The 23925-nt window shown below is 38.8% G+C and overlaps 1 protein-coding gene across 3 annotated transcripts in view; it reads left to right on the forward strand.

Moving 5' to 3' along the window:
• The window catches only part of tncb (tenascin Cb), a 66373-nt gene extending 42486 nt beyond the window's left edge, over positions 1 to 23887 (forward strand). For all 3 annotated transcript variants that reach the window (XM_082169569.1, XM_082169570.1, XM_082169568.1), the window contains 22 exons: positions 277 to 823; positions 1945 to 3537; positions 4043 to 4306; positions 4395 to 4510; positions 5146 to 5299; positions 7575 to 7844; positions 8040 to 8225; positions 9361 to 9450; positions 10537 to 10800; positions 13330 to 13605; positions 16846 to 17118; positions 17837 to 17959; positions 18913 to 19056; positions 19285 to 19404; positions 19503 to 19646; positions 20467 to 20597; positions 20774 to 20906; positions 21021 to 21172; positions 21468 to 21564; positions 21692 to 21853; positions 22257 to 22420; positions 22569 to 23887. In XM_082169569.1, the coding sequence (XP_082025695.1) occupies positions 355 to 823; positions 1945 to 3537; positions 4043 to 4306; positions 4395 to 4510; positions 5146 to 5299; positions 7575 to 7844; positions 8040 to 8225; positions 9361 to 9450; positions 10537 to 10800; positions 13330 to 13605; positions 16846 to 17118; positions 17837 to 17959; positions 18913 to 19056; positions 19285 to 19404; positions 19503 to 19646; positions 20467 to 20597; positions 20774 to 20906; positions 21021 to 21172; positions 21468 to 21564; positions 21692 to 21853; positions 22257 to 22420; positions 22569 to 22679 (5436 nt within the window). In that variant the 5' untranslated portion in view covers positions 277 to 354 and the 3' untranslated portion in view covers positions 22680 to 23887. The remainder of the gene's footprint in view (positions 1 to 276; positions 824 to 1944; positions 3538 to 4042; positions 4307 to 4394; positions 4511 to 5145; positions 5300 to 7574; positions 7845 to 8039; positions 8226 to 9360; positions 9451 to 10536; positions 10801 to 13329; positions 13606 to 16845; positions 17119 to 17836; positions 17960 to 18912; positions 19057 to 19284; positions 19405 to 19502; positions 19647 to 20466; positions 20598 to 20773; positions 20907 to 21020; positions 21173 to 21467; positions 21565 to 21691; positions 21854 to 22256; positions 22421 to 22568) is intronic.
• Positions 23888 to 23925: the final 38 nt, after the last annotated feature.

A 23925-nucleotide genomic window follows, 5' to 3' on the forward strand; every position in this document is an offset into this window, starting at 1 on the left:
TATTAATATTGATATACATGTGATATACATATGAATATTTATTAATATGATTTAAATTAACATTTAATGTCTGTAGTTTTAAATTGTGCTTTTTAAGCATTTTCCTTCCATGTTTTTAAAATTAATTAAATGATAGAATTTTTCATCATTGATGTAATTTGTATGCTTCATTTTCCATTTTGAAAGGGTAAGTGCAATCAGATCTCTATCTGTTTACACTGGAAATGCATTGGAATGAAGTGGACTGTTCTAATTGAACTCTTTTTTTTTTTTCAGGATAGGAACCTCATCCTGTATCTTGAAACAATTTGAACATTCACACCAGTAAGAAGAGTCTTGTGAGATAAAATCAACATGGGGATGCGAGGTCTGCTACTGGCCTCTGTGGCAGTAGCCGTTTTAGTTCATCTCTCTAGTGCTGGCCTGGTTAAAAGAGTAATTAGACACAGAAGAGAATCACTGTCACCAACCACTGAGAACTTGACCCTCCCAAGTCCTGACCAGCCTGTGGTTTTCAACCATGTGTACAACATCAACGTTCCCACTGGATCCATGTGCTCGGTGGACATGGATTCACCAGGAACAACCGAAATTAAGCCAAAATCGGAACAATCTGACCAGCACATAGAACACACCATGGATGGGGAGAATCAGATCGTTTTCACACATAGGATTAACATTCCCAAGCAAGCTTGCGGTTGTGATAACCACATGCCTGACCTGAAGGACCTTCTGAACAGACTGGAAATGCTGGAAGCAGAGGTATCCAGTCTAAGGGAGCAGTGCACCAGTGGAACAAGCTGCTGTAGTGCTCAGGTTGCAGGTGAGGCCTAATATAACAGATAATTTGGCAGTCCATTAGGAGGCTGAGTCTCATTACAAATGTATTCAAAAGAAACATAACAAAGTTGATTAAACTTTAAGGGAGAGTTCACCCCAAAATTACAAATTCTGTCATCACTTACTCATCCTCATGTTGTTCCAAATCTGCGTAACCAGTTGTTGAATGAAACAGCACAGGACATCTGTATGAGTATCTTTCTTCTGCAGAACACAAAATAATATGTTTTAAAGAATGTAGGTAACCAAACATTTGGGTGACCTTTGACTTTCATTGTATAATGGACAAAAACAAACAAACCAAACTGAGACATTTCTCAGTATATCTTTATGTTCCACAGAAGAAAGTCAGTCACAAAGTTTTGGAAAAACATGAGGGTAAGTAAATGAAAACATTTTCATTTTTGGTGAACTATACCTTTAACTTTTGTTCTAAAAAATGTATCAACTAACATGCATAACACAGATGCGTATAATGTAAAAATATAGATTTTTCTTTTTCTTCATACGTGGTAGCTCAAACGAGTTTTAATCACTACATGAATGTTAGAAGAAGCTGACAGCAAAATGTTCCACTTATTGTTAATGACTCGGTTTGCTTCCATCCAAAATGCGACTGAAAAAACGAGAAAGGCACAAGCTAAATGAAATTCACCTTCTTCTGCATACATAACCAATAATTGTAAGAGGTAACCATTCAAGGCTTTCTGTATCATTTTCTGTATCATGATCCTTTGTAGTTTGTATACATGATGAGCGTAATTATTTCTAAACATATAAAATTCAAACCTGCTGCAATCTATTGTTGGTTTGAACAAGATTATATCAGCCTCCACAAAAATTCCTTCTATGACTGCATAGATTTAGATAGTTTGATTAATTTCATCCTCACAAGCGACTCAGGTCATTACTCAGTCTTTTACCATGACCTCAAAGAAAACATGTAAATATAGATTTATCATTGGTTTCATATACAAAATGTGTTCGAACCATAACAAGCCAATTCTTTTTAGTGAATCAAAAACATGAAGCTCAACCAGTGTAGTGTACAATTCCCATCCCCACCTAAACCAGCATTAAAGTGTTTTTCACTCTCTTTCTCAGGTGAAGTCACAACCAAACCCTACTGCAGTGGCCGTGGCAACTACAGCACTGAGACCTGCAGCTGTTTGTGTGAGCCCGGTTGGAAGGGAGTCAACTGCTCTGAGCCAGAGTGCCCGAACTTCTGCCAGGATCAAGGCCGTTGCGAGGATGGCAAGTGTATCTGCTTCGAGGGCTTTGGTGGGGAGGACTGCAGTATCGAGCTGTGTCCTGTAGATTGCGGTGAGAATGGAGATTGCATCGACGGGGCTTGCCTCTGCGAGGAGGGCTTCATCGGTGAAGACTGCAGTTTAACCAACTGCCTAAACAACTGCCTTGGCAGGGGGCGCTGTGTGGATGACGAATGTGTATGTGACGAGCCTTGGACGGGGTTTGACTGCTCTGAGCTCATCTGTCCTAACGACTGCTTTGACCGTGGCCGCTGTGACAATGGAACCTGCTATTGTGATGAGGGCTTTACTGGGGAGGATTGTGGGGAGCTCACCTGCCCCAAAAACTGCAACCACCGTGGCAGGTGTGTCAATGGTCAGTGTGTCTGCAATATTGGGTACAGCGGAGATGACTGCTCCAAGCTCACCTGTCTCAATGACTGCAATCAGAGAGGTCACTGCTTCAATGGGAAGTGCATATGTGACCCCGGGTTCGAGGGCGAGGACTGCAGCATTCTCTCCTGCCCCGACAACTGCAATGACCGAGGACAGTGCGTCGATGGTGAGTGTATTTGTGATGCTGGATATGAAGGTGACGACTGCTCAGAGCTTTCCTGCCCCAATAACTGTCACGATCGTGGTCGATGTGTCAACGGGAAGTGCATTTGCAAAGTGGGCTTTGCTGGAGAAGACTGCAACATCAAGACTTGTCCCAATGACTGCCATGGACGAGGAGAGTGCATAGACGGCAAGTGCATTTGCCATGATGGCTTTGCTGGAGAACATTGCGGTGTCAAGACCTGCCCCCATCACTGCCATGGACATGGACTGTGTGTGGACGGCAAGTGTGTTTGCCACAATGGCTTTGCTGGAGAAGACTGCAGCATCAAAACCTGTCCCAATCATTGCCATGGGCGTGGACAGTGTGTAGATGGCAAGTGTGTTTGCCACAATGGCTTTGCTGGAGAAGACTGCAGCATCAAAACCTGTCCCAATCATTGCCATGAACGTGGACAGTGTGTAGATGGCAAGTGTATTTGCCATGATGGTTTTGCTGGGGAAGACTGCAGTATCAAGACCTGTCCCAATGACTGCAATGACCATGGACAGTGTGTGGACGGCAAGTGTGTTTGCCACACTGGCTTTACAGGCCATGACTGCAGCGAGTTGACTTGCCCCAGTGACTGCCATAACCGAGGACATTGTGTAAATGGCCAGTGCGTGTGTAACAGCGGGTTCACTGGGGAGGACTGTGGTACAAAAATGTGTCCAAACAACTGTTTGGACCGTGGCTACTGTGAAGATGGAAAATGCATCTGCTTTGAAGGCTACACTGGTGTGGATTGCTCTGTTCTGACCTGCCCAGAAAACTGCAATGACCAAGGCCAATGCCTGAATGGAATGTGCATATGTGATTTAGGCTTCACTGGCGACGACTGCTCTGAAAGTAAGTCACTATAATTCACACCGAATATATAAAACTGCACATGTATAGCTTTTACTTACAGTTTGGGATATTATACTTTCTCAAAGATGAAGCAGGTGTAAATATACATGACTTAAGGTGTATGTGTATTAAGCTAAGCATCACCAGACAAAATTTGCAAAAATAACGGTTTTCAAACACTCCTCCATATCTGCCATTGGTCAGACAATCCCATAATTCTTCCCCAAACTGCACATAATTGGTTAACTGCACACAGTGGGTTAGGCATTAGGCAATGTTTACACTTTGTTTACACATTTGAGGAAATCAACCATGAATGGCTTACTTAGTTGTCTCTGCACATTAAGCTATCATTGGATAAAGTATTTATCTTAACATTTCTCTTTCCCACAAACTGTGGCACAATATCAAGGAGATGCTGTTTTCCAAGTTCTGCGTGTTATCTTTTGACTCAGAGGTTCTTGACCAAGATGAAGTCAATCATTTGATCTGTTTCAATCCACAGTCTCCCCACCCAGAGACCTTACAGTGACTGAAGTCGACCCAGAAACAGTGGACCTCGCCTGGGTCAATGAGATGCTTGTGACAGAGTATCTTATCACCTATGTGCCTACGGCTCTTGGGGGTTTAGAGATGGAAATGAAAGTCTCTGGTGAAAAGAAGACAGCCACTATTAGAGAGCTCGAGCCTGGCATAGAGTACCTAATCAGTGTCTTTGCTGTCCTAAACAGCAAGATGAGTGTCCCTGTCAGTGCCAGAATCGCCACACGTAAGTCACACATCATCTAATGCTTGGGAAAGTTACTTGTTATTTTGTCCTGAGTATATTCTGCTAAGCTGCTCTATCTTACGATCAGATCTCCCTGAACCTGAGGGTCTGAAATTCAAATCGGTTAGAGAGACTTCAGTAGAGGTTGAGTGGGACCCCTTGAACATCCCGTTTGATAGCTGGAACCTCATCTTCAGAAACACAGTGAGTGTCCTGGCATCATCCTTAGGGCTATGATCCAAAAGTGTATCATTGCCCTCATATATTCGCCTAGAAGTTGTAATATAAAAGGACTATTCTGTTTGCAAGTAATAGTTTAAAATGAGAAAATAGCTGAGTGGTGCCACTGAGCAAAAGCTACTGACGAGAAGTCTGCGGTTTTCCAAGACAAAACCCTCTAAGAAGCTCCTGGCAACAGCATGTGTGACCATGTGCCACAGAACTGTTATTGTCTCTGTAACGCTTTATTTTCTTTCTCAAGGGCTTATGCAAACTCTAAAAAACAGCACCATTAGAACATGCAAACCTCCCCTACATCCCTCTTTCAAAACACAGCTTGGCAGTCTCATTCACACATCAAGTTTAGAGATATCAATGCCAAAATAACTCTCACTGTGAAGTGAAACACTCATCCAAGTAGAATCAGCTAAAAGACCCAAGTGTTTACTCTCAGGACACCCTCTCATTACCCTGTAGCTCATAGGAGCTTGACTTTTGATTTCCTTTGATGATTTGTGGTGTTCTTTTATTAACCAACAGAACCTTTGAACAGTGATCTGTTTTCAGATTTAATATATTCACCAATTCAATTAACCAAAAAATCTGTTTTTGAATGGCAGAAAGAAGAGGATGGAGAGATTCTGAACTCTCTCACACCTCCTGAGACCACCTTTGAGCAGTCTGGTCTTGGACCTGGACAAGAGTATGAAGTTAAGCTTGAGGTCGTAAAGAACAACACCCGCGGACACCCATCCAGCAAGAACGTTGTCACAAGTAAGCAGCTGTCGACGTAATTAACAGTGACCAGTCTACTCTTTTTCAAGCCTTTTTTTTTTTTTTTTTGAAGAGCCAGAATGTCTTACCTGAAATAAAAAAGAGCAGCCAGCATTTTATGTTAATTGGCAGTTATTTGCAGTGCAGGGTTCTGATGAAAATTGTAATGTTTTATTTTGAGTTAGACTAACTGGCAATGATTCCTTATTTTGCAAGATGTTAGCACTTGCCATTTGCTACTTATGTGTGTTACTACACCGGATCAGCTAAAATATATACACTACCATTCTAAAGTTTGGAGTCGGTAAGATTTTATTTGTTTGCTTTGAAAGAAATTCCATCTTTTATTCAGCAAGGATGCATTAAATTGATCAAAACTGACAGTTAAGACTATTGACTATTTCAAATGAATGCTGTTCTTTTCAACTTTCTATTCATCAAATAATCTTGTATCACAGTTTCCACAAAAATATTAAGGATCTCATCCATTTTTAATTAATACAATTTTGATAATAAATGTCTCAAGACCCAAATAAGCATATGATTTCTAAAGAATCATGTGACAACTTAAGACTAGTGTAAAAGCTACTGAAAATTCAGCTTTGCGATCACAGAAATAGATTTCATCATAAAATGCAAATTTAAAAAATGTGGAGAGTTATTTTGAAGTGTAATACTATTTCAAAATGCTACTGTTTTCACTGTATTTCTTTATCAAATAAATACAGCCTCAGTGAGCATAAGAGACTTTTTTCAAAAACATGGGGAAAAAAGTATTTTGCATCCTCCAATTTTCCATGCTAGTGTGACCAGACTTTTACATCTGAGATTTAAGATTTACATCTTAAACAAATTAAGTTACAGTATCATCTTTATACAATTTAAGGTCTTTGTAATGGTATGGAATAATATATTTTTATTTGATAATTTGTCGTTATTAATAATTTATAGCTTTTGTAATATATTTTGTCATCTTCCTATATCAGTATGAAACTAAAATATAATTCTTCATTTTAACAAATATAAACATTATTGTATTGCACCACATTTCTGAGTACCAGTTACAAGCTTTTTCATCCTCTTTGACTGTAGATGATTTGCTTTTAAATAATTGTAGAATAAGGGTTTACCCTCAAATGGTGTACTACTTCTTACCATTTTGACATTTCCCAAACAATCTTTCACTTTTATCAAAACTTAAAAAAAATATATTATAAAAAATATTTTTTTAATAATAACTTATTTTAAAAAAACACACACACAGATGATAGCCCTATTGGGAAAAGATGTGCTGTTATAACACTGGCCTCTTACGCTGTCAGTGCAAGTAACCAGTTTCCCTTCACAACATGCTGATTTTGCTGTCTTACAAATGTCTAAAAAAATCTCCCAGCATGGCTCTAACGCTCCATCTACTCCATTTCTTCGACTTGTGCCACATAGGATTTGCATTAAAGGAGGACTAATTGCTCAAAGTGAGTTCTCTCCCTCACTCTCAGTGTGTGGGAGGCACCACTCAGCAACATGAGAGGCTGTCCTCCCGTGAGATAACTGGTGCATTGGAGCATCTCGCATGCACAAATCTGCTCTAAGCTGCATGCAGTTCCTCTATATTATCTTACGTTCACATAGGTATCTGCTCTCAATACACTTCCTAATGTGACAAACTGATTTTACCATAGAAATTAAGACATAAATAGTTATTTTTCCTCTTTTAAGTCTTGGAGAAAGTATAGGCTACAGGTAAAATAACTATCTTAATGTTGGAATATAGATATAAATGCATCTGTATAATAGCAAATAGTGTTTGTTTTTTAAACCAGGGACCCCCTGGTTGTGGTTCTATTTCAGAAAAAAGAAAAGAAAAAAAAAATTGCATGTACCAAATATGTATTTTTACTTTCATTAAATGAAAAATTATTCTTGTAATATTTGCAGTTATTTTTTACATTTAATTTACTATTTACTATTTTAATAATTTATTTTGGTTTAAGCACAGTGACAATGTGAAAAAAACAATGATTTAATTTAAATTAAATGAATAATGAAACTATTAATATTTGTATACATGGTATAAATGGGTCTTTTTGAATAAAAATGTATAGCTGTCATTATATTTTATGTGGACAATTATCATATTTGGAGGTCCTTGATATCAAAAAGTGTATGGCAGCTGTTTTTAGATAATGTGTTTGCATAAATGTTCCCATTTATGTGGGATAAATGTTATGTAGCTTTTCCCCTAGCTTTCACACACCTCTCCTCTCATCCGCAGTGATTGATGCTCCCAGCCAGGTGGATGTGCGTGATGTGACGGACACCACAGCCCTCGTCACCTGGTTTCAGCCTGTTGCTCAGGTGGATGGGATCTCTGTGTCCTATGGCCCAAACACAGATTCTTCAGACAGGAACACAGTCAAGCTTTCCTCCATGGATACCCAGTATCATCTGGCTGAGCTGTATCCGGACACTGAGTATGAGGTCTCGCTTATGGCCCACAGGGGAGAGATGACCAGCTTTCCCGTCTATGAGACCTTCACCACAGGTACAAACTCCTTTCAACAATTATAAATCCTTTCAGCACATCATAAAGTGAATTCAATCTGCTTTACCAGGTCTACTGATAATTGTGGTGCACTTAGACATTGCATTGAAGCAATTTTGTTTGTCTAGCCCTGGAGGATAACCGTACGTTTACAAGAAGCATTTTCTTTCATCCACATGTTGACGTGTGTTTCAGACCTGGATGCCCCAAAGCACCTCAAAGCTGTTGAACAGACAGATGAGAGTATAACTCTGGAGTGGAAAAACAGCAGAGCCAACATCCTGAATTACCGTGTTAAATACGGCCCACTTTCTGGAGGGGAGCATGGAGAACTGGTCTTCCCCAGCGGCCCGCAAGACACGACTCAGGCTAAAATCACTGGTGAGAGGCCAGTTTGAATTACACAAAATTCCTCTCCAGAGATTACAAAGCGAATTACAAACAGATAATAGAGATTAAAAACTATGTATGAAAACAAAAAGAGGAAAAAATAAGGCAATCCTTTTTGAGCATTCTCAAAAAGGATTTAAAACAATATGAAAGCTATTGTTCTGTATGTCTGAATAGAAATAGGCTAATTTAAAATTGTATAGCCTACATTTTAAGTTTTTTATTGCATTACTTGTACCATTTAACACTTATTTCCAAATGAGCGCCTTTGTTTTAGTGGCGTAAAATGTTTACACGACTAAAGTGGAATGAGATGCTACCCTGTTTGTTGATAATGCCTTATTCATGCCTTAAATGAAGTAACACTGGTGCTTCAATGTGAAAATCCCAGTCAAAAAGGGAAAGTGGAGGCTTTCTTCGTCGCAGCAGCACTTCTATTATACATTTGCGCTTTGAGGCAATCTCCTGTGCTAATTCTTATTCTCTACAACCATGTGTTACCGCAAGCAGGGATTATCATGGCTGGGAGAAAAAAAATATATTCAAAATGGATAATAGATTCTTTGTCTGGTTTGCTCCTTTGTCCTTGGGAGGCCTGTTCCCTGTAAATAAGGCGGACGATCTGTTTGGCTAATAACGCAGAGCCTCTCTCTCTCACACACACACACACACACACACACATCTCACTAGTTGTCTCTTTCACACAGTTATTATCTGTAATTGCCGTCACGCCTGTGATTTTATTGATAATGAGCTTCCTCTGCATTAGGCGTAATTTCATGCTGGAGGACTCCTGTATAGTGACCTCTGCAGGAGCCAATACAGGCATTAAAAGGGGTAAAGTGTGGGATTTGGGCTAAGGGTTCTTATGAATGAGGGCTGTGGGGATCTGAGAATCTCTTGTATGATGGTAAATATTGTCTCTGGCATGTGGAGAAGCTCTTTGATGCGGCCACTGAAAGGCATTAGATTGATATGGCACGCAGATGAAATTGAAACCAGGCTGTCGCTAGAATGAAAACAATTGCCTACCATGTAGGTTCCAAAAACAACCAATGTGAGATATTAATGGTTTCGTTTTGTTTAATGATTTGAGAGAAATGATTTTTGTTGGGTTTTCTCTTAGGCCTTAGGCCCGGGACGGAGTATGGAATGGGAGTGACATCCATTAAGGAGGAGCGTGAGAGTTTGCCTGCAACGACCAATGCTGTGACTGGTAAGACTTAACTTAAGGTCATTAACTCACAGGTGTTTTATGTACATTTATTACTTTGTTTAATGTGCTTTTCTTTCTCCTGTTCTTATTTTCTGATATGCAACAGCATAAGTGAAACTGAGTAAAAAAGTGCATGTAAGATCTACTTTCATAATAAAGCTCAGTTGTAGGATTTATAATTCTGAAAGGAATAGTTCAAGAAAAACAATTTACTCTCTCTCATGTCAAAAGTGAAAGGAGGTCTGTGGCTGACAAGTACCAAAAGGACAACAAAAAGCATCATATCAAAGTGCTCATTTATCATAAAAATTATCCATATGACCCCTGTGCTTTCTGAAGCCTTTGTGTGACAAACTGGCCAGTAATGTAATTTGTTGTGGTCAATGGAAAATTTTTCTTTTTGGTTTATTCATGTCGGATTTGTGAATGATTCATTGTTGAATCTTTTTAATGAATCACTTGATCCAGTTCACAAAACGGGTCTGAATGAATTCAACTCATTGACCGATCTGGTTGCAATGGTTAACAGCTCACTGGATTATCAAAAGTATTGTTTAGCTTCAGAAGTCAAATCAAGTCACCTTTATTTATATAGCGCTTTTTACAATACAGATTGTATCAAAGCAGCTTCACATTGACAACATGAAAATAATACAACAAAGTTTGTTTCCAGCAGAAAATTGCATCATCGTCCACCTTAAGTAAGGTAGATCAATAATATTGTTGAATACCAAATGTCCCCAACTAAGCAAACCAAAAGCCAAGGCGACAGTGGCAAGGAACCAAAACTCCACCAGGTGACAGAACAGAGAAAAATATATTCAGAAGACTATAAATATAGCATACTGTCATTTTATGATATTTTATGGTGCTTTTGCATTCTTCTTGAAGCTTGAAAGCTTCAATTCCCATTCATTTTAATTGAATGTAAATAAGCAACCAGTTTCTTCAATCCAGTTTCTTTTCCTATTGTATTCAATTAAAGAAACTCGCACAGGTTTGGGACAAAACAAGAGTGAGTAAATGATGACAGAATTGTCATTTTTTATGAACTAATCCTTTACTGTTTTGTCCCTGTCCTCTTAGATCTTGATGCTCCTAAAGAGCTTCAAGTAAGTGAGACCACAGAGACCAAACTGACACTTGTGTGGAGGAGGCCGGTCGCCAAAATCGACACCTATGAGCTAGTGTTTGCATCTGCGGTCGGCGAGAGAACTGAATTGGAGGTACCTGGTGCTGCCAATACCTACATCCTGAGTGATCTGAACCCTGGCATGCTGTACACCATCAGCCTGACTGCCAAGAGAGGAAGAAAGATGAGTGCGCCAGCCACCTTGTCAGCATCCACAGGTTAGTGTGCATCATTACATTTTCATTTATATATTTAGAATGCATCTTCACATCCCATTTTCTCTTGGTTCCAGAGTGACAAAAGCAATACTGCTTTGAATCATGAAATCAGCTTTCCAAAAATATGATTTGAATCTAATCTTTCACACATAAACATTTATTCAGCAGGCCACTGAGGATCTGAAGGCAACTCAGGAATTTATTATCTTCACTATTTCCCCCCACAAGTGTCAATATTTATTTTGGAGTTTGAAGATATTGAAGTCCTTGTTCTATGAATTTGAATGAAACATTTTGTAGCTCCTTATCTTGAGAAGATTTCTATAAAAATCTCAAAATATTCATATTGTCAGTATGCCACTGGAAATTGAAGCCTAATATCCCTATTCTCTCGTTAATGGCATGTGGGTTTATTTTATGTTTTAAAGGAAAAACAATGAAAGCCAAAAGCACTGCGGTCAGGATGCCACTTACTTAACTTCCAGAACTTTGTTACCAAAATGTTCTTGCTTATATAACACAGCAATCATTAACTAAAACCAGGGAGCTACAAAATCTAACCTCAGTTGTTTGCTTTGGTCGCCAAGGCAAGACAACAGATATAGTGTTTCTCAAGATCCCAAAAACACACACACACACACACACACACACACACACACAAACTCTCACACACGCACAGAAAGCTCATTCATGTGATAATCGTCAGAGTGAGCCCACTCCCCTTTTGGATTTGCGTGATTTGACCACAATGAACTGTGGGGCGGACTGATAAATAGGACACATGCTGAGCCGCCTGTTAAAATGTTGTCTCTGAAATCACCAGCACTATAATCAATGCATTTATTTCAGCAGCCATTATCGGCCTTAGACACGGCACACAAACATGGGCATACACATCCCTCAGACCCAAAGGATTTGGGAAGATGGGGGGCAGGGAGAACTCTAGGTCTGCCTTTCTTCTGTTCACTAAATGCTTCTCTGGCATTATTAGAAGAGTTTTAGCTTGTATCATGGAGATGTGGATATCTGATGACTGAGATCTCAATGGAAACATATCAGGACATATAACCAAGGCCAAAAAAGAGAGAGTAAACCATCACATGCATGCATGCACAAAGTTATGCTATGTTGTGTTAAGGTACGGTCACATAAGCGAAATAAAAAAAAAACGTGTTTAATGATGTATGAAGCACATCTCAGACAGAAGCCCTTTCAAACCAAGCGGTTGGTCAGTGTGGTGGATCTCCCTGTCCAACATAAACACTTTCGCTCTCACTAATTGCATGGTTTCCTATTCAGATTACTGGATTTTGCTTGTGACAATGACAAATGTGATCGCAGCTTTATGGTGTAAAGAACATGCATGCCTTAAAGCCCATACAGTGGTGTCTATGTAGAGCCAAAAAGGGTTGTGCATGCGTCCAACAATGGCTTTATCCAAATGCCCTTGAGATGTTTGTGGCCTGAGGCTCTCACCGCAATAAAGCCATTCTTTAATTCTACCTCCTCTCATTCCCATCTGCATGCAGTGAGGACCACTCCTCAGACTTGCATGGGCCGCTTTCAGTGGAAAGAACTCTATTGAATAAGTGTGCAAAATGAAACAATTTGACCAAATTTCACTTCCCATGAATGGCGCAAGATGATCAATGAGTTGTTTTGCTGTTTGACAGCTTCATATTGTTTCATTTCCAGGTTTCAAAAGCAACAAGCGGCCCTAATGCCTGGGAAGGTCATTCACTTCATCCCCATTGTCACCCTATTTGCACGCCACGTTTCTGCCCTCTTGAATGTGCATAGACAGGATAATGGTTAGCCCACCGTGCATCTCCTTGCTATCTGCCCTCACTTTGCCTGTGAATGCTGACAATGCACAATGATGTTCAATTATAGGTTGCACTGCGCTGCATGGCTGCCTCCCATGTTTGAAGTGTTCAGCGTACCTCTGCTCAGGCAGGCTAGGCAGGACCTTCAAAAATTAATGGCTTTTCTCAGGGCCATTAATACCAAAGCTGTCTCAGCAAACTGGTGCTTGGATGTTAATAGGTTGTAAGAGAAATGACTGCAAATTTGTTTGTTTGTCACTACAACTTTCGGAAAGTTTTTACTTGTGTGTGTGCGTGTTTTATTTATTTATTTATTTATTTTTTCACTGCATGGGCAGATGTTCCTGTTCTGTTTGGAACAGATGGCGATTAATTTTTTAGGAGTAACAAATTAAGTGGTTTATTGTTGTTCGACTTTGCTCATAACATGAATTTTTTTCCCTTTAAATGTTCAAATGATTTGCATTGTTTTGAATAATGTGAAACATGTTGCTCTGTGGATTTTTTTTATGTCTTTTTTACCTTTCAGGCCTTTTTGTTTTCACCATAATAACGTTTAATTCCAAGCAACAGAAATGACCATCATCTTAAAGAGAGAATGCCTTAAGAAATCAAATCTCTTTAGTTACCATTACCCATGATGATCTCCTAAATGTATGTTTTCCTGCCCAAATAATGATCTTCTGATCTGTGTGTAATCCAGATGATGAGAAGCCTCAGGTGGGAAACATCACCATCTCTGATGTGTCCTGGGACAGCTTCCGTGTGTCCTGGGAGCTGGACAGAGGAGAGGTTGAGGGATTTCTGATTGAAGTGTCTGACCCAGATGGCTTATTTGATGGCCAGAACCACACATTATCCAGTCAGGAGTTCAGTCTGGCTGTCACTGACCTCTCCCCTAGTACTTTCTACAGGGTCACACTGTATGGGATGTACAAGGGAGATCTCTTAGATCCTGTCTTTGCTGAAGCCATCACAGGTATCATTACTGGCCATGTCTTAAACCAGCTTGGTTGTCTTTTGGCATCTTTTCTTTTCCAGTCTTTGGATCAAATGCTGTGCCTCAAGCAGCATTACAGACTAACCCCTTGTCTCTTTTAATTTGCAAATTTTTTTATCACATCACATGTTGAATTGATTCTAACACGTTTCTTTTAACCAGCTTTTTTGTATCCTTCTTAGTGTTTTCATCTCTCCATCTATCATCTCCATAAAAAACTAGTATTTATTTTATTTTCCACTATTAATATAGAAGGTTGAGTAAATATTGGGCACTGTCAACTAAATAACATAAATATAATGCAGCCTCATCAAAAATGACTAATTCCTGAAAAAATCCTTGTTTGAAAATGCCTACTTCCCTACCACACTACCGTTCAAAAGTCTGTACTTTTTTTAAAGAAATTGTATTCGACAAGGATGCAATTGATCAAAAGTGACAGTAAAGATATTTATAATGTTACATATTAAATCATTTTTATTGTTACATTTTAAATGATTGCTGTTCTTTTGAACTATCTAGCCATTAAAGAATTCTGGAAAAAATGATCACTGTTTCCAGATAAACATTAAGCGGCATAACTGTTTTCAACATTGATAATTAGAAGAAATGTTTCTTGAGACTTCTTTCAAAAACATTAAAAATTAAACATTAAAAATCTTACTGGCCACAAACGTTGGTAGAACATATTTTATTAATGAATTCTTAAATGCAGTACATACTTTGACATCATGTGATTTCAAATGCAGATAATCTCTCAAATTTGCAAAGCGCCACAAAAAAGCCTCTTTTAAGTCAGCTGCGGATTCTGTGAAATGTCGACACTCTTCCCGTCTTCTGAATAATGTGTTGAAGTGTGCTGACATTCAGAGCACACCTGCACAGCATCATAATGCTTCCCCACACATTCACGTCTGCATAATCACCAGCAAAGCCTGCAGGTGCAGTAAATGACCTCTGCCTGTCTTCACTGGTACATTTGTGTTTAACAGGCAAAACAAAGTTAGACTAATGATGGCTTTTTCATTCTAATTGACTGCGGCATTCAATTCACATTGCTGGTGAGTCCATTTAAATAATTTGATTTGTGGCATTTATAGTCTACCAGCAAACCAGACAAGTTGTTTTGTAACAAACATACATTTATTAGGCGCATACCAAAGTTTTGCCCCAGAACCCCCCCTCAGAGAGTCAGCGAATAGAGCGGGTGACTAGGCTGGGGTGTACTGCCATGGAAGTGATCCTGAGGAGTTTTTGTCGCTTCTTGTGAAGGATCTTTTCAGTATGCACGCCCAGTTTTCTGACCCTGCACTACTTCTCATTCTTATGCCTCACATTCACACATTTTCTTGGCGTTTATCAGCCAGTGGCTGCAGGGGCCACAGTTGTAGCAGTCTCTCAAGTCTGCATGCAAATAGGCAGAGGAGAAGGGGAACTGATTGGATTTCTGTTAACCTCCTCTCTATTCATGTCACATGACCCATGAACTCTTGCCTCACTCTGTCCTGAGTAATACAAGCTTTAAAAATCAGAACAATATTTACAGAAACTTTTCACTTTATAGTTGGTGTGCTTATCCCTGCTGTAAGATTTAGCTGCGTTAACACAGATATCCCCCTCAGAGGATTTTGCTGCCTGCTGTAGAATTGCTGCTTCCAGACCTTGTTTCTGTAGGTTAGCTGGCGCCTTTTCCACCTCCACAAACAGATGCCTCTTTGTCAGACCAGAGAGACTTAGAAGCCAGTCAGATGAAAGTGATCCTTGGAGAGCACATGTTAGTACTCTTGAAATGCCTCAAACACTGCTGACACTCTTAAACAAGTGAACAGTGCTAATGAAGAGGGACAGCTCCACGGGATTTGTCCTCGCTGGTTTTCATTTCAAACACTTTTCCACATTCAACAAATGTCTTTTCTGTTTCACATCATCCAGAGCTTTAGAGGAAGAAGAGGTTCAGTCCAGTCAAGGGTCTTTCTTTCTCTCTCTTTCTCTCTCTCATGAAAGTTTAGTTTAGGACAACAAGGCTCTATTAAAGCATTGTCGGATTGGATCAATACTACATTGTTGTTTGTTTAGCATTTATGATTGCAAAATTCAGTATAATAACTTGAATAAATTTCCATCCCATTTCCATAATTTGTGTGAAATAACATGACCATATATATTGAGAGGAGACAGTGATCAGATTATTCTAAATATAAACAATATTTTTTTTTCCTTTTAAAATTTTAATCAGAATGTTAATTTCCCTCCTGTATTTGTAAATAAATTATACATTAAGAGCCTGGCTGCTGGATTGTTGGACGTCTCTGGTTCTGACTTTTCTTTCCAGCCTATAGAAATTAGACTGAACAGAGTTAAAAAGTTACAATGTCAAATTAAGGACAGCCTTAACTGCATTAACATATTTAATTAGGTCAAGTTATTATAACAAGTTAACATGCTGCTACTCCTTCTTCAGAAAAAAAGAAAGACACATTTTAATCAACTGAATTTATGGTGCTATAATCTACTTCTAAAGGAAATGCAAGAAACATGTGTAATGCAGTAACTGGTTCTTGGTACACGATGAAGAACAAACCACATAATATTAAAAATGGAACATATTCTGTCACAAACAAAGCCATTGTTGAAAATACAATACATGTGGTCATCCCTGAGGCTTTTATGTTTTTAGTTTTATATATCCTTACCACAATTGCTTCTCTAGAGATGTCCCTCTCAGAATTAATATGTCAGTGGCCTTTGCCAGTTCAGCTAAAAATGAGACGAAAAATGTCTTTCCAGGATGAGCCCTTCTGTCAATATGATTATTATGGATATGTCATTGTCCTGAAACAGCTCTGTCTTGAACTCTGCATGACTGCTATTATATGACGATACAATTATGATGGTGGAACCTAATATAATGGTGGAAAATTCATCAATGTCAATTTTTTTTTCTCTACTAACCCAACAGATCTCATTCCATATTCTAATCAAAATATGTAAATTAAATTTACTGGCTCACTGATTTCAGCATCACCTGCCATAGATATAGAAGCAACTGATAGATGACAGAAAAATTGCCTATTTTCATGCATGAGTAACATTATCGCTGAATTGTCTCTAACAAACACCACAAAGACCTGCATGTGCACTTCTTGGTCATTTAACATATTTTAAGTACATTTCACAGAGTTTACAGAGGAAGAACAACTTTATTATTTTATCAAACAGAAGCTGAACCTGAAGTGGAGCACCTTTTGGTCTCGGACATCACTCCGCACAGCTTTAAACTGACATGGACAGCACCGGAGGGCGTCTTTGATACATTCACCCTCAAAGTAGCCGATTCTAATGGACTGGGCAAACCCCACCTGATTAGTGTATCTGGAGACAAGCGAACAGAAGAAGTGACAGGTCTCAATGAAGATATGGAGTATGAAATTGAGCTGTTTGGGATCATGTTGGGACGGAAATTCCAGCCCATTTTGGCTGTAGCTCGAACAGGTATTGGATTTTTAAGAGACGCTGGTGGAGGAACCACTAACTCTTTTTCTGTCTTTTCTTCTGTTCTGTTAATTAGCTGATTGGTTTGGTCAAAACTTATAACATGAAAATGTAAACTTTCAATATCCCATATTTAACAAAATTATATCACTCATTATTTTCTCATTGTGTCTACAGAGTAGCTCAAGCGACTTTCATCAACGACACATGTTCATCCAAGTCTTCTCTCATTCATCACCAGTCTTACTTTCTCTCTCTCTATTTGCTGTGTGATCTAGGGTTTTATTTACAGAGCAAGACCAACTATTTTGTGCATTTTCCTTGTTTTATGCCTGTCTCTGGCAATCTTCCTTTATACTAGCGAGCTTCTTTTTTTTTCATTCACTATTGTGTCTCTGTACTGGGGGCAAGTTAATCTTCTTGCATCTGTCACGTGAGATTCTGAGGTCCGTCGTTGAGGAATGGCTTTAAGGCCAGGGCCTTTGTCTGAAGCCGCACAGTTGGTTGTCCTCATGTCCTGAATGTTTACTTTCATGCATCTATTTGTTCAGCAGGATAAAAGGGGTAGTTTTAGAAGTTTCTTCACACGCACTTTAGTTTTTTCTTACGGTCTGAAATGACTTGTTTCTGGGAAAAGGCTATTTGTCAATTGCTAGACCACACATTTTTTTAACAATTCATTCCTGTTGTGCTTCTTATGTGTGTCATTTCTACCAAGGCCTAGGTACACCCAAGGGGATACGCTTTTCTGATGTGACCGATACATCGGCTACTGTTCACTGGACTATGCCCCGTACCCATGTGGACAGCTACCGGGTCACCTATGTACCCGTTCAGGGTGGTAAGTAACATGGTCATTATCGATTCAGTACTGTTACTTTATAATTATATGCATTACCATTCAAAAGTTTGGAGTTGGATCAAATACATTATTATAATTTTAAATAACTGGTCTGGTTTGTATTATTTGAATATATTTTAAAATGTAATTAATTTCCGTGATGGCAAAGCTGAATTTTCAGAAGCCATTATACTTCAGTCTTCAGTGTCACATGATCTTTCACAAATCATGCTAATATGTTGATTGTTGAAAACAGTAGTAATGCTTAATATTTTTGTGGAAACCGTGATACTTTTTCAGAATTCTTTGCTAAATAGAAAGTTCAAAACAGCATTTATGAAATAGAAATATTTGCGAAATAAATTACTGTTCCTTACTTATTAAAATTAATTTCTTTAAAAAAAAAACCTTTTTAACATGTAGTTTTCGTGTACTTTTTTATGCCTTAGTACTATTTATAGCACATTTGGAGCTTTTGGTCTGGATAGAAAAGCAAAGCATTCTTCCTCCTTTCAAGTCACAGTTTTGACACACAGGCCATCTTCGAAAAGTGAGACTTTACCGTGCGGTTTTCAATGCATTTGGATGGCTGCCTGTTGGCAAATCATATTATTATTTGTACTTCTTCAGTTTATGATTTGTCATAAATTATGTATTGCGTAATATATTGCACAAGTCGAGAAGGAAATTCTCTTAGAAATTCTTGGCATAATAAATCGATTGAATAAAGTGCCATGTTGTCCTTTTAGCCTCTCAGTGTTCTGTGCAGGTTTTTAGATCAGGCCGTCTTCAGTTATGTGAATCTATCAGTGCATATCATCAATCAAGCCAAACACTGTTTTATCCATCAGCAGAGTATTTTTGCATGTCACCATGCCAATCAATCAGACAATACTGCCCTCTAGTGACAATAGCTATTCTAGTTTATTCCAGTGTTCTGTCTCCCCCTGCAGGCAGCCCTATGACACTGAGAGTAGACGGAGGAGAGTCTCAAGCCATGCTGCCTAATCTGACCCCTGGAGTGACCTATCAGGTCACTGTAATCGCTGTGAAGGGCTTGAAGGAGAGTGAACCAGGATCTGACAGGGTCACAACAGGTACGTCTCACTCTAATATTGTATTTTAACATAATTCATAATTGATTTTGTAATGTTTTAGCACCTCACATTCATCATAGCTAGATTATACTGGTTTGTAGTCGACTTCTCCTTAGTCTGTATAGTAAGCCTATTAGTTGTGTTTTGCTTTCCTGTCTGGCAGAAGCCTAGTAATCGACTCCAAGTTTTAAGTTTGCTTCTCTCATGCGTGTATCTGTTGGTCCTCAGCCCTGGATAAACCACGCGGTCTGACAGCAGTCAACATCACTGACACCGAAGCCCTGCTGCTGTGGCAGCCGTCCATCGCTACTGTGGACGGATATGTCATCACTTACAGCGCAGACAGTGGTAACTCAGCTCAGACTGTCATTCATTATTCTTGCTTCAGGCACTACAGACTAAAACAACAGAGCAGTGAGTGAGTTGTGTGTTTTGTTCTTTGTCAGTGGCTCCAGTGATGGAAAGGGTGTCTGGGAACACTGTGGAGTTTGAGCTGAGCTCCCTCACACCCGCCACCTTATACACCGTTAAAGTCTATGCAGTCCGAGAGGCAGCCAAGAGTGCTGCAACCACAACAGAGTTCACCACAGGTAAGGTGAACGCTCTCTCACCCGTGCACACAAACACAAGACAAACAGCGAATAAAGCGAAACAGCATAGCTTCTATAATGTATACATAATGACGACCAAAAATTTAATGAAATCCCTTACTTTTCCCTCCACTGACAGTGTCCAACAGTGGACCTGCAGTATATGCAGCACAGATTGTTTTTTTTCTTTTCTTTTCCCACCACAGTGTCATTTCCAGTACATTTTTGATTACTGTGTTTAATGGCATTATGTGGTTGAAATTACATTTGATACAGTTTTTGAATAAAAAGGCTAAGGCTAATTTCATAGCTAACATTTTGAATTTTTTTGTTATAATTTACATTAATATTTAAACAATCATACATTAATATTTAAACAATCAGCTTCATGGTAAATTATGAAAAAAAATATTCGGTTCATGAGAATATTTCAACTTTTATTTGGAAATGGATATTTTTCATTCAGTAACCATTGAAATATTTGATTATTTCACTCATCAATGAAAGTTTTAAAAGTAGTAATTCATATTTTTTTATGATGTAATTTGAAAGTCTGGGTTTGGGAAAAGGAATCTATAAATAATCTATATATAATGTGACCTTCATAACAAAACTATATATAAAAAAAATTGTTTTAATAAATATCAACCTTTCAGACATAAGTGCCCAAAATTTAAGATTCATCCACACACACTGTCAGCATCAAGAGATGATGCCATATAATCTTAATACGACTATGCCTAGCACATAGTGGGGATGGCCAATTATCAGTACATGCTCATTTTTATTGCATTAAATAACCAAGTGCCTTCTGTCACAGATGTTGATGCCCCTCAGAATCTGGCTGCCAGTAATATTCAAACAGAGACTGCCATGTTGACATGGAAGTCACCAAGAGCAGACATCAGCGGGTATATCCTCAGCTTTGAGTCGGCTGATGGCATGGTCAAGGTGAGTGAACTGCACAAATAAATGACTAAACATTAAACATGATGATTTACAGCAGTTTATTTGGGCCTTAAAACTAAAGCTTGATCATTTTTCCGGTCAAAAGTGATTACTACATGCACTGTCCAATGCTTCTGTACTGATAGTTGTATGTTCCTGGTTTTCTTCTCTTGGCTCAGGAGGTTGTCCTAAGCCCCACAGCAACATATTACAGCATGTCTCAGCTGACTGCCTCCACAGAATACACAGTCAAACTGCAGGCCATCGCTGGGCCAAAGAGAAGCAGAATCATTTCTACAGTCTTCACCACCAGTGAGCCAATATATTTATTTTACAGCTTCACTACATGATTATGGACTCTTAGTTGTGAAGATGTTGAATAAATAAACTTGCCCTTGGTCAAACTCTTTTCTTTCTTTATCACAGTTGGAGTGCTGTACAAACATCCTAAAGACTGCTCGCAGGCTCTGTTGAATGGAGACACAGCCTCAGGCTTGCACACTATTTATGTGCGTGGAGATGAGAGTCAGCCCCTGCAGGTCTACTGCGATATGACCACTGATGGAGGCGGCTGGATTGTGAGTAATCATTCCTCCAAATTACATGCAGGATAGAAAAATTAGCTGTTATTATCTTATAGAGGTTTTTTAATGGGATAGTTCGCTCAAAAATTAAAACATTTACTCACCCATATATCATACCAAATGCTCCAAGGAAAGTCATACAGGGTTTGGAATGACATGAGGGTAAACAAATGATGATTGAATTTGAATTTTCAAGTGAACTATTCCTTTAAAGTCTCATCAAACACAGAGAGCAAAAACAGGCTCTCATGCACAAGAGTCATTGTAATATTGTGGTACCTCCACGCAGGTGTTTGTGAGACGGCAGAGTGGTAAAGTGGAGTTTTTCAGAAACTGGAAGAACTACACTGCAGGCTTTGGTGACCTGAATGATGAATTCTGGCTGGGTATGTTTATATCTGTGCAGACATGGCAAATTGGCAATATTGCCCTAAGTATAGAGGTCCAAATGTGTTATGATATGGTGAAATTTTGAGCATATTGGACTACTGATTCCATTGGCTGTGTCTGCAGGTCTCTCTAACCTCCACAAGATCACCTCCTCTGGGCAGTATGAGCTGCGTGTGGACCTCAGAGATAAGGGAGAGTCTGCATATGCACAGTATGACAAGTTTTCAGTCTCTGAACCACGCAGTCGCTACAAAGTCCATGTTGGAGGATACAGCGGCACTGCAGGTAAAGTATTTGACCCCTCTGTACTTCTATTTATATATATTTTAAATTAATTTGACATTTTTGCCTAATATGTATATATAAATATATATATATCATTTGAAATAATAAAATAAAATATATTTTTTTTGTCTAATATAGTATACTACAGTACCATTCAATAAAAAAAGAAAGAAGTATCTTATGCTCAACAAGGCTGCATTTATTTATTTATAAGAATCATTCAATATGCTGATTTGGAGTTTCTCATTATTATAAAATTTGAAAAGAGGTGATGAACAGCTTTTGAACAGTAGTGTGTATGTATGCGTCTGTGTGTGTATAAATTATGCTCAAAAGTAAACATACAACTTGATCATTAGTTGTTTTAAAATCGGACTAATTTTGTGATGATGCTGTTTTAAAGGTGACTCAATGACGTACCACCACAGCCGTCCATTCTCAACTTATGATCATGACAACGATATAGCTGTCACCAACTGTGCGTTGTCTTATAAGGGAGCTTTCTGGTATAAAAACTGTCATCGAGTCAATATAATGGGCCGATACGGAGACAACAGTCACAGCAAGGTACACATTTCAAATGTGCTTTCTCACTTTTCATACAGTAGAGACAAATTGACATTTTTGTTTGAGTTCCTGTAAGAGAATCATGTGAATATGAAAGAGATACACACTATATGTCAAGGTGATTTGAATTGTTGTTGTTTTTCTCCAGGGTGTAAACTGGTTCCACTGGAAGGGTCATGAGCACTCCGTCGAGTTTGCAGAGATGAAGATCAGGCCCGCCAACTTCAGGAACTTTGAGGGAAGGAGAAAGCGATCATAAACCAGTGCGCTCCGGCTCCAACCAACCTTACCCTCCTCTGCTGCCCATTCTCCCCTTGTTCCTCCTGCATCATCTCATCCCCTTCATCTACCAAAGCCACTGCCAGGAGCCCAGCCTGCTCTCTACACTCTCCTACTCATGGAGAACAAGAACAACAAAAAGCTGAAGTCCATACACAGTTGTGTGTGTACCACTTCTGTTCAACAGTAAACCAATAGACTCATAGTGAAGTGTTTAACATTACACACTGTGCCTGTACATCATAAGCACACCAAAGACAGACACTCAGTAACATCTAGATAATACAATGCTGACGGAGGGGAGATTTTGAGTTTGGCTTGGTGCTTTCCAGTTAAAAAAATAATGATATTATTCTTTCTGTACATCACATACAGTTACAGTGGAGAGAGTTGAATGTTTGTGTGTGGTATTTGATTTTTATTTAATGTTATTGGAGCCTCTTCCCAAGGCTGTGGTTAGCCTCAAGAATACTTTATCTTTAACTTCTCAATTAGGGTGAGAAGTTTAATGGCACATGATAACTCAGCATTTAATATGCAGGACTGCATAACAATATCTAGTGGGAAGGCTCAGATAACTTTTCATCTTTTTCTAGCCAGTGTGTGATAAATCTAAGTACCCATGCTCTTCTCTCTCCCACAACTCATACTCATCAGTTCTGAAGTCAAGTGGCACGTTTCTCGAACTGGTATCTTTACAGTACTGCTAAGTGTTCATTTATATGCACCTTTTGTCGTGTTTCCTGTACCCTATAACTATATTGGCATTCAGTCACAAAGCATAAGAATCTTGATTTGTTGCTTGATATCCTCTAAAAGATTTAAATGAAACAAAGGTTAAGGCAGGACCTATGTTTAATCTTTGGATTAAGTGATACTTTGATCGCCATTTATGAGCTTGTATAATGTTCAAGAATCATAAAGGAAAAGTAATGGCCAGGTTATTGAAATTATTGTAAACATAGTCTTATATGAAAGTTCTGTTTGCAGAAAGAATTAATATACAAAATAAGTCTTCGTGTTTGCCCCTACCCTGCTATCGACTAAACCACTGACCCATACAATACCTGTGTAAATTATGTCTCGTTTTGGTATTTGAATATTTTTGTTTGTTTGTTTATTAAATGGGTGTACAACAGGTGTTTCTTTGTAACCCCTCTTACAATAAAACAGATTTTGTTTAATAAATCACGTTTGCAACATGTGCTTATTTGGACAGATCAAAA

Source organism: Leuciscus leuciscus (assembly GCF_965113295.1).
Source record: "Leuciscus leuciscus genome assembly, chromosome: 5".
Taxonomy (NCBI): Eukaryota; Metazoa; Chordata; class Actinopteri; order Cypriniformes; family Leuciscidae; genus Leuciscus; species Leuciscus leuciscus.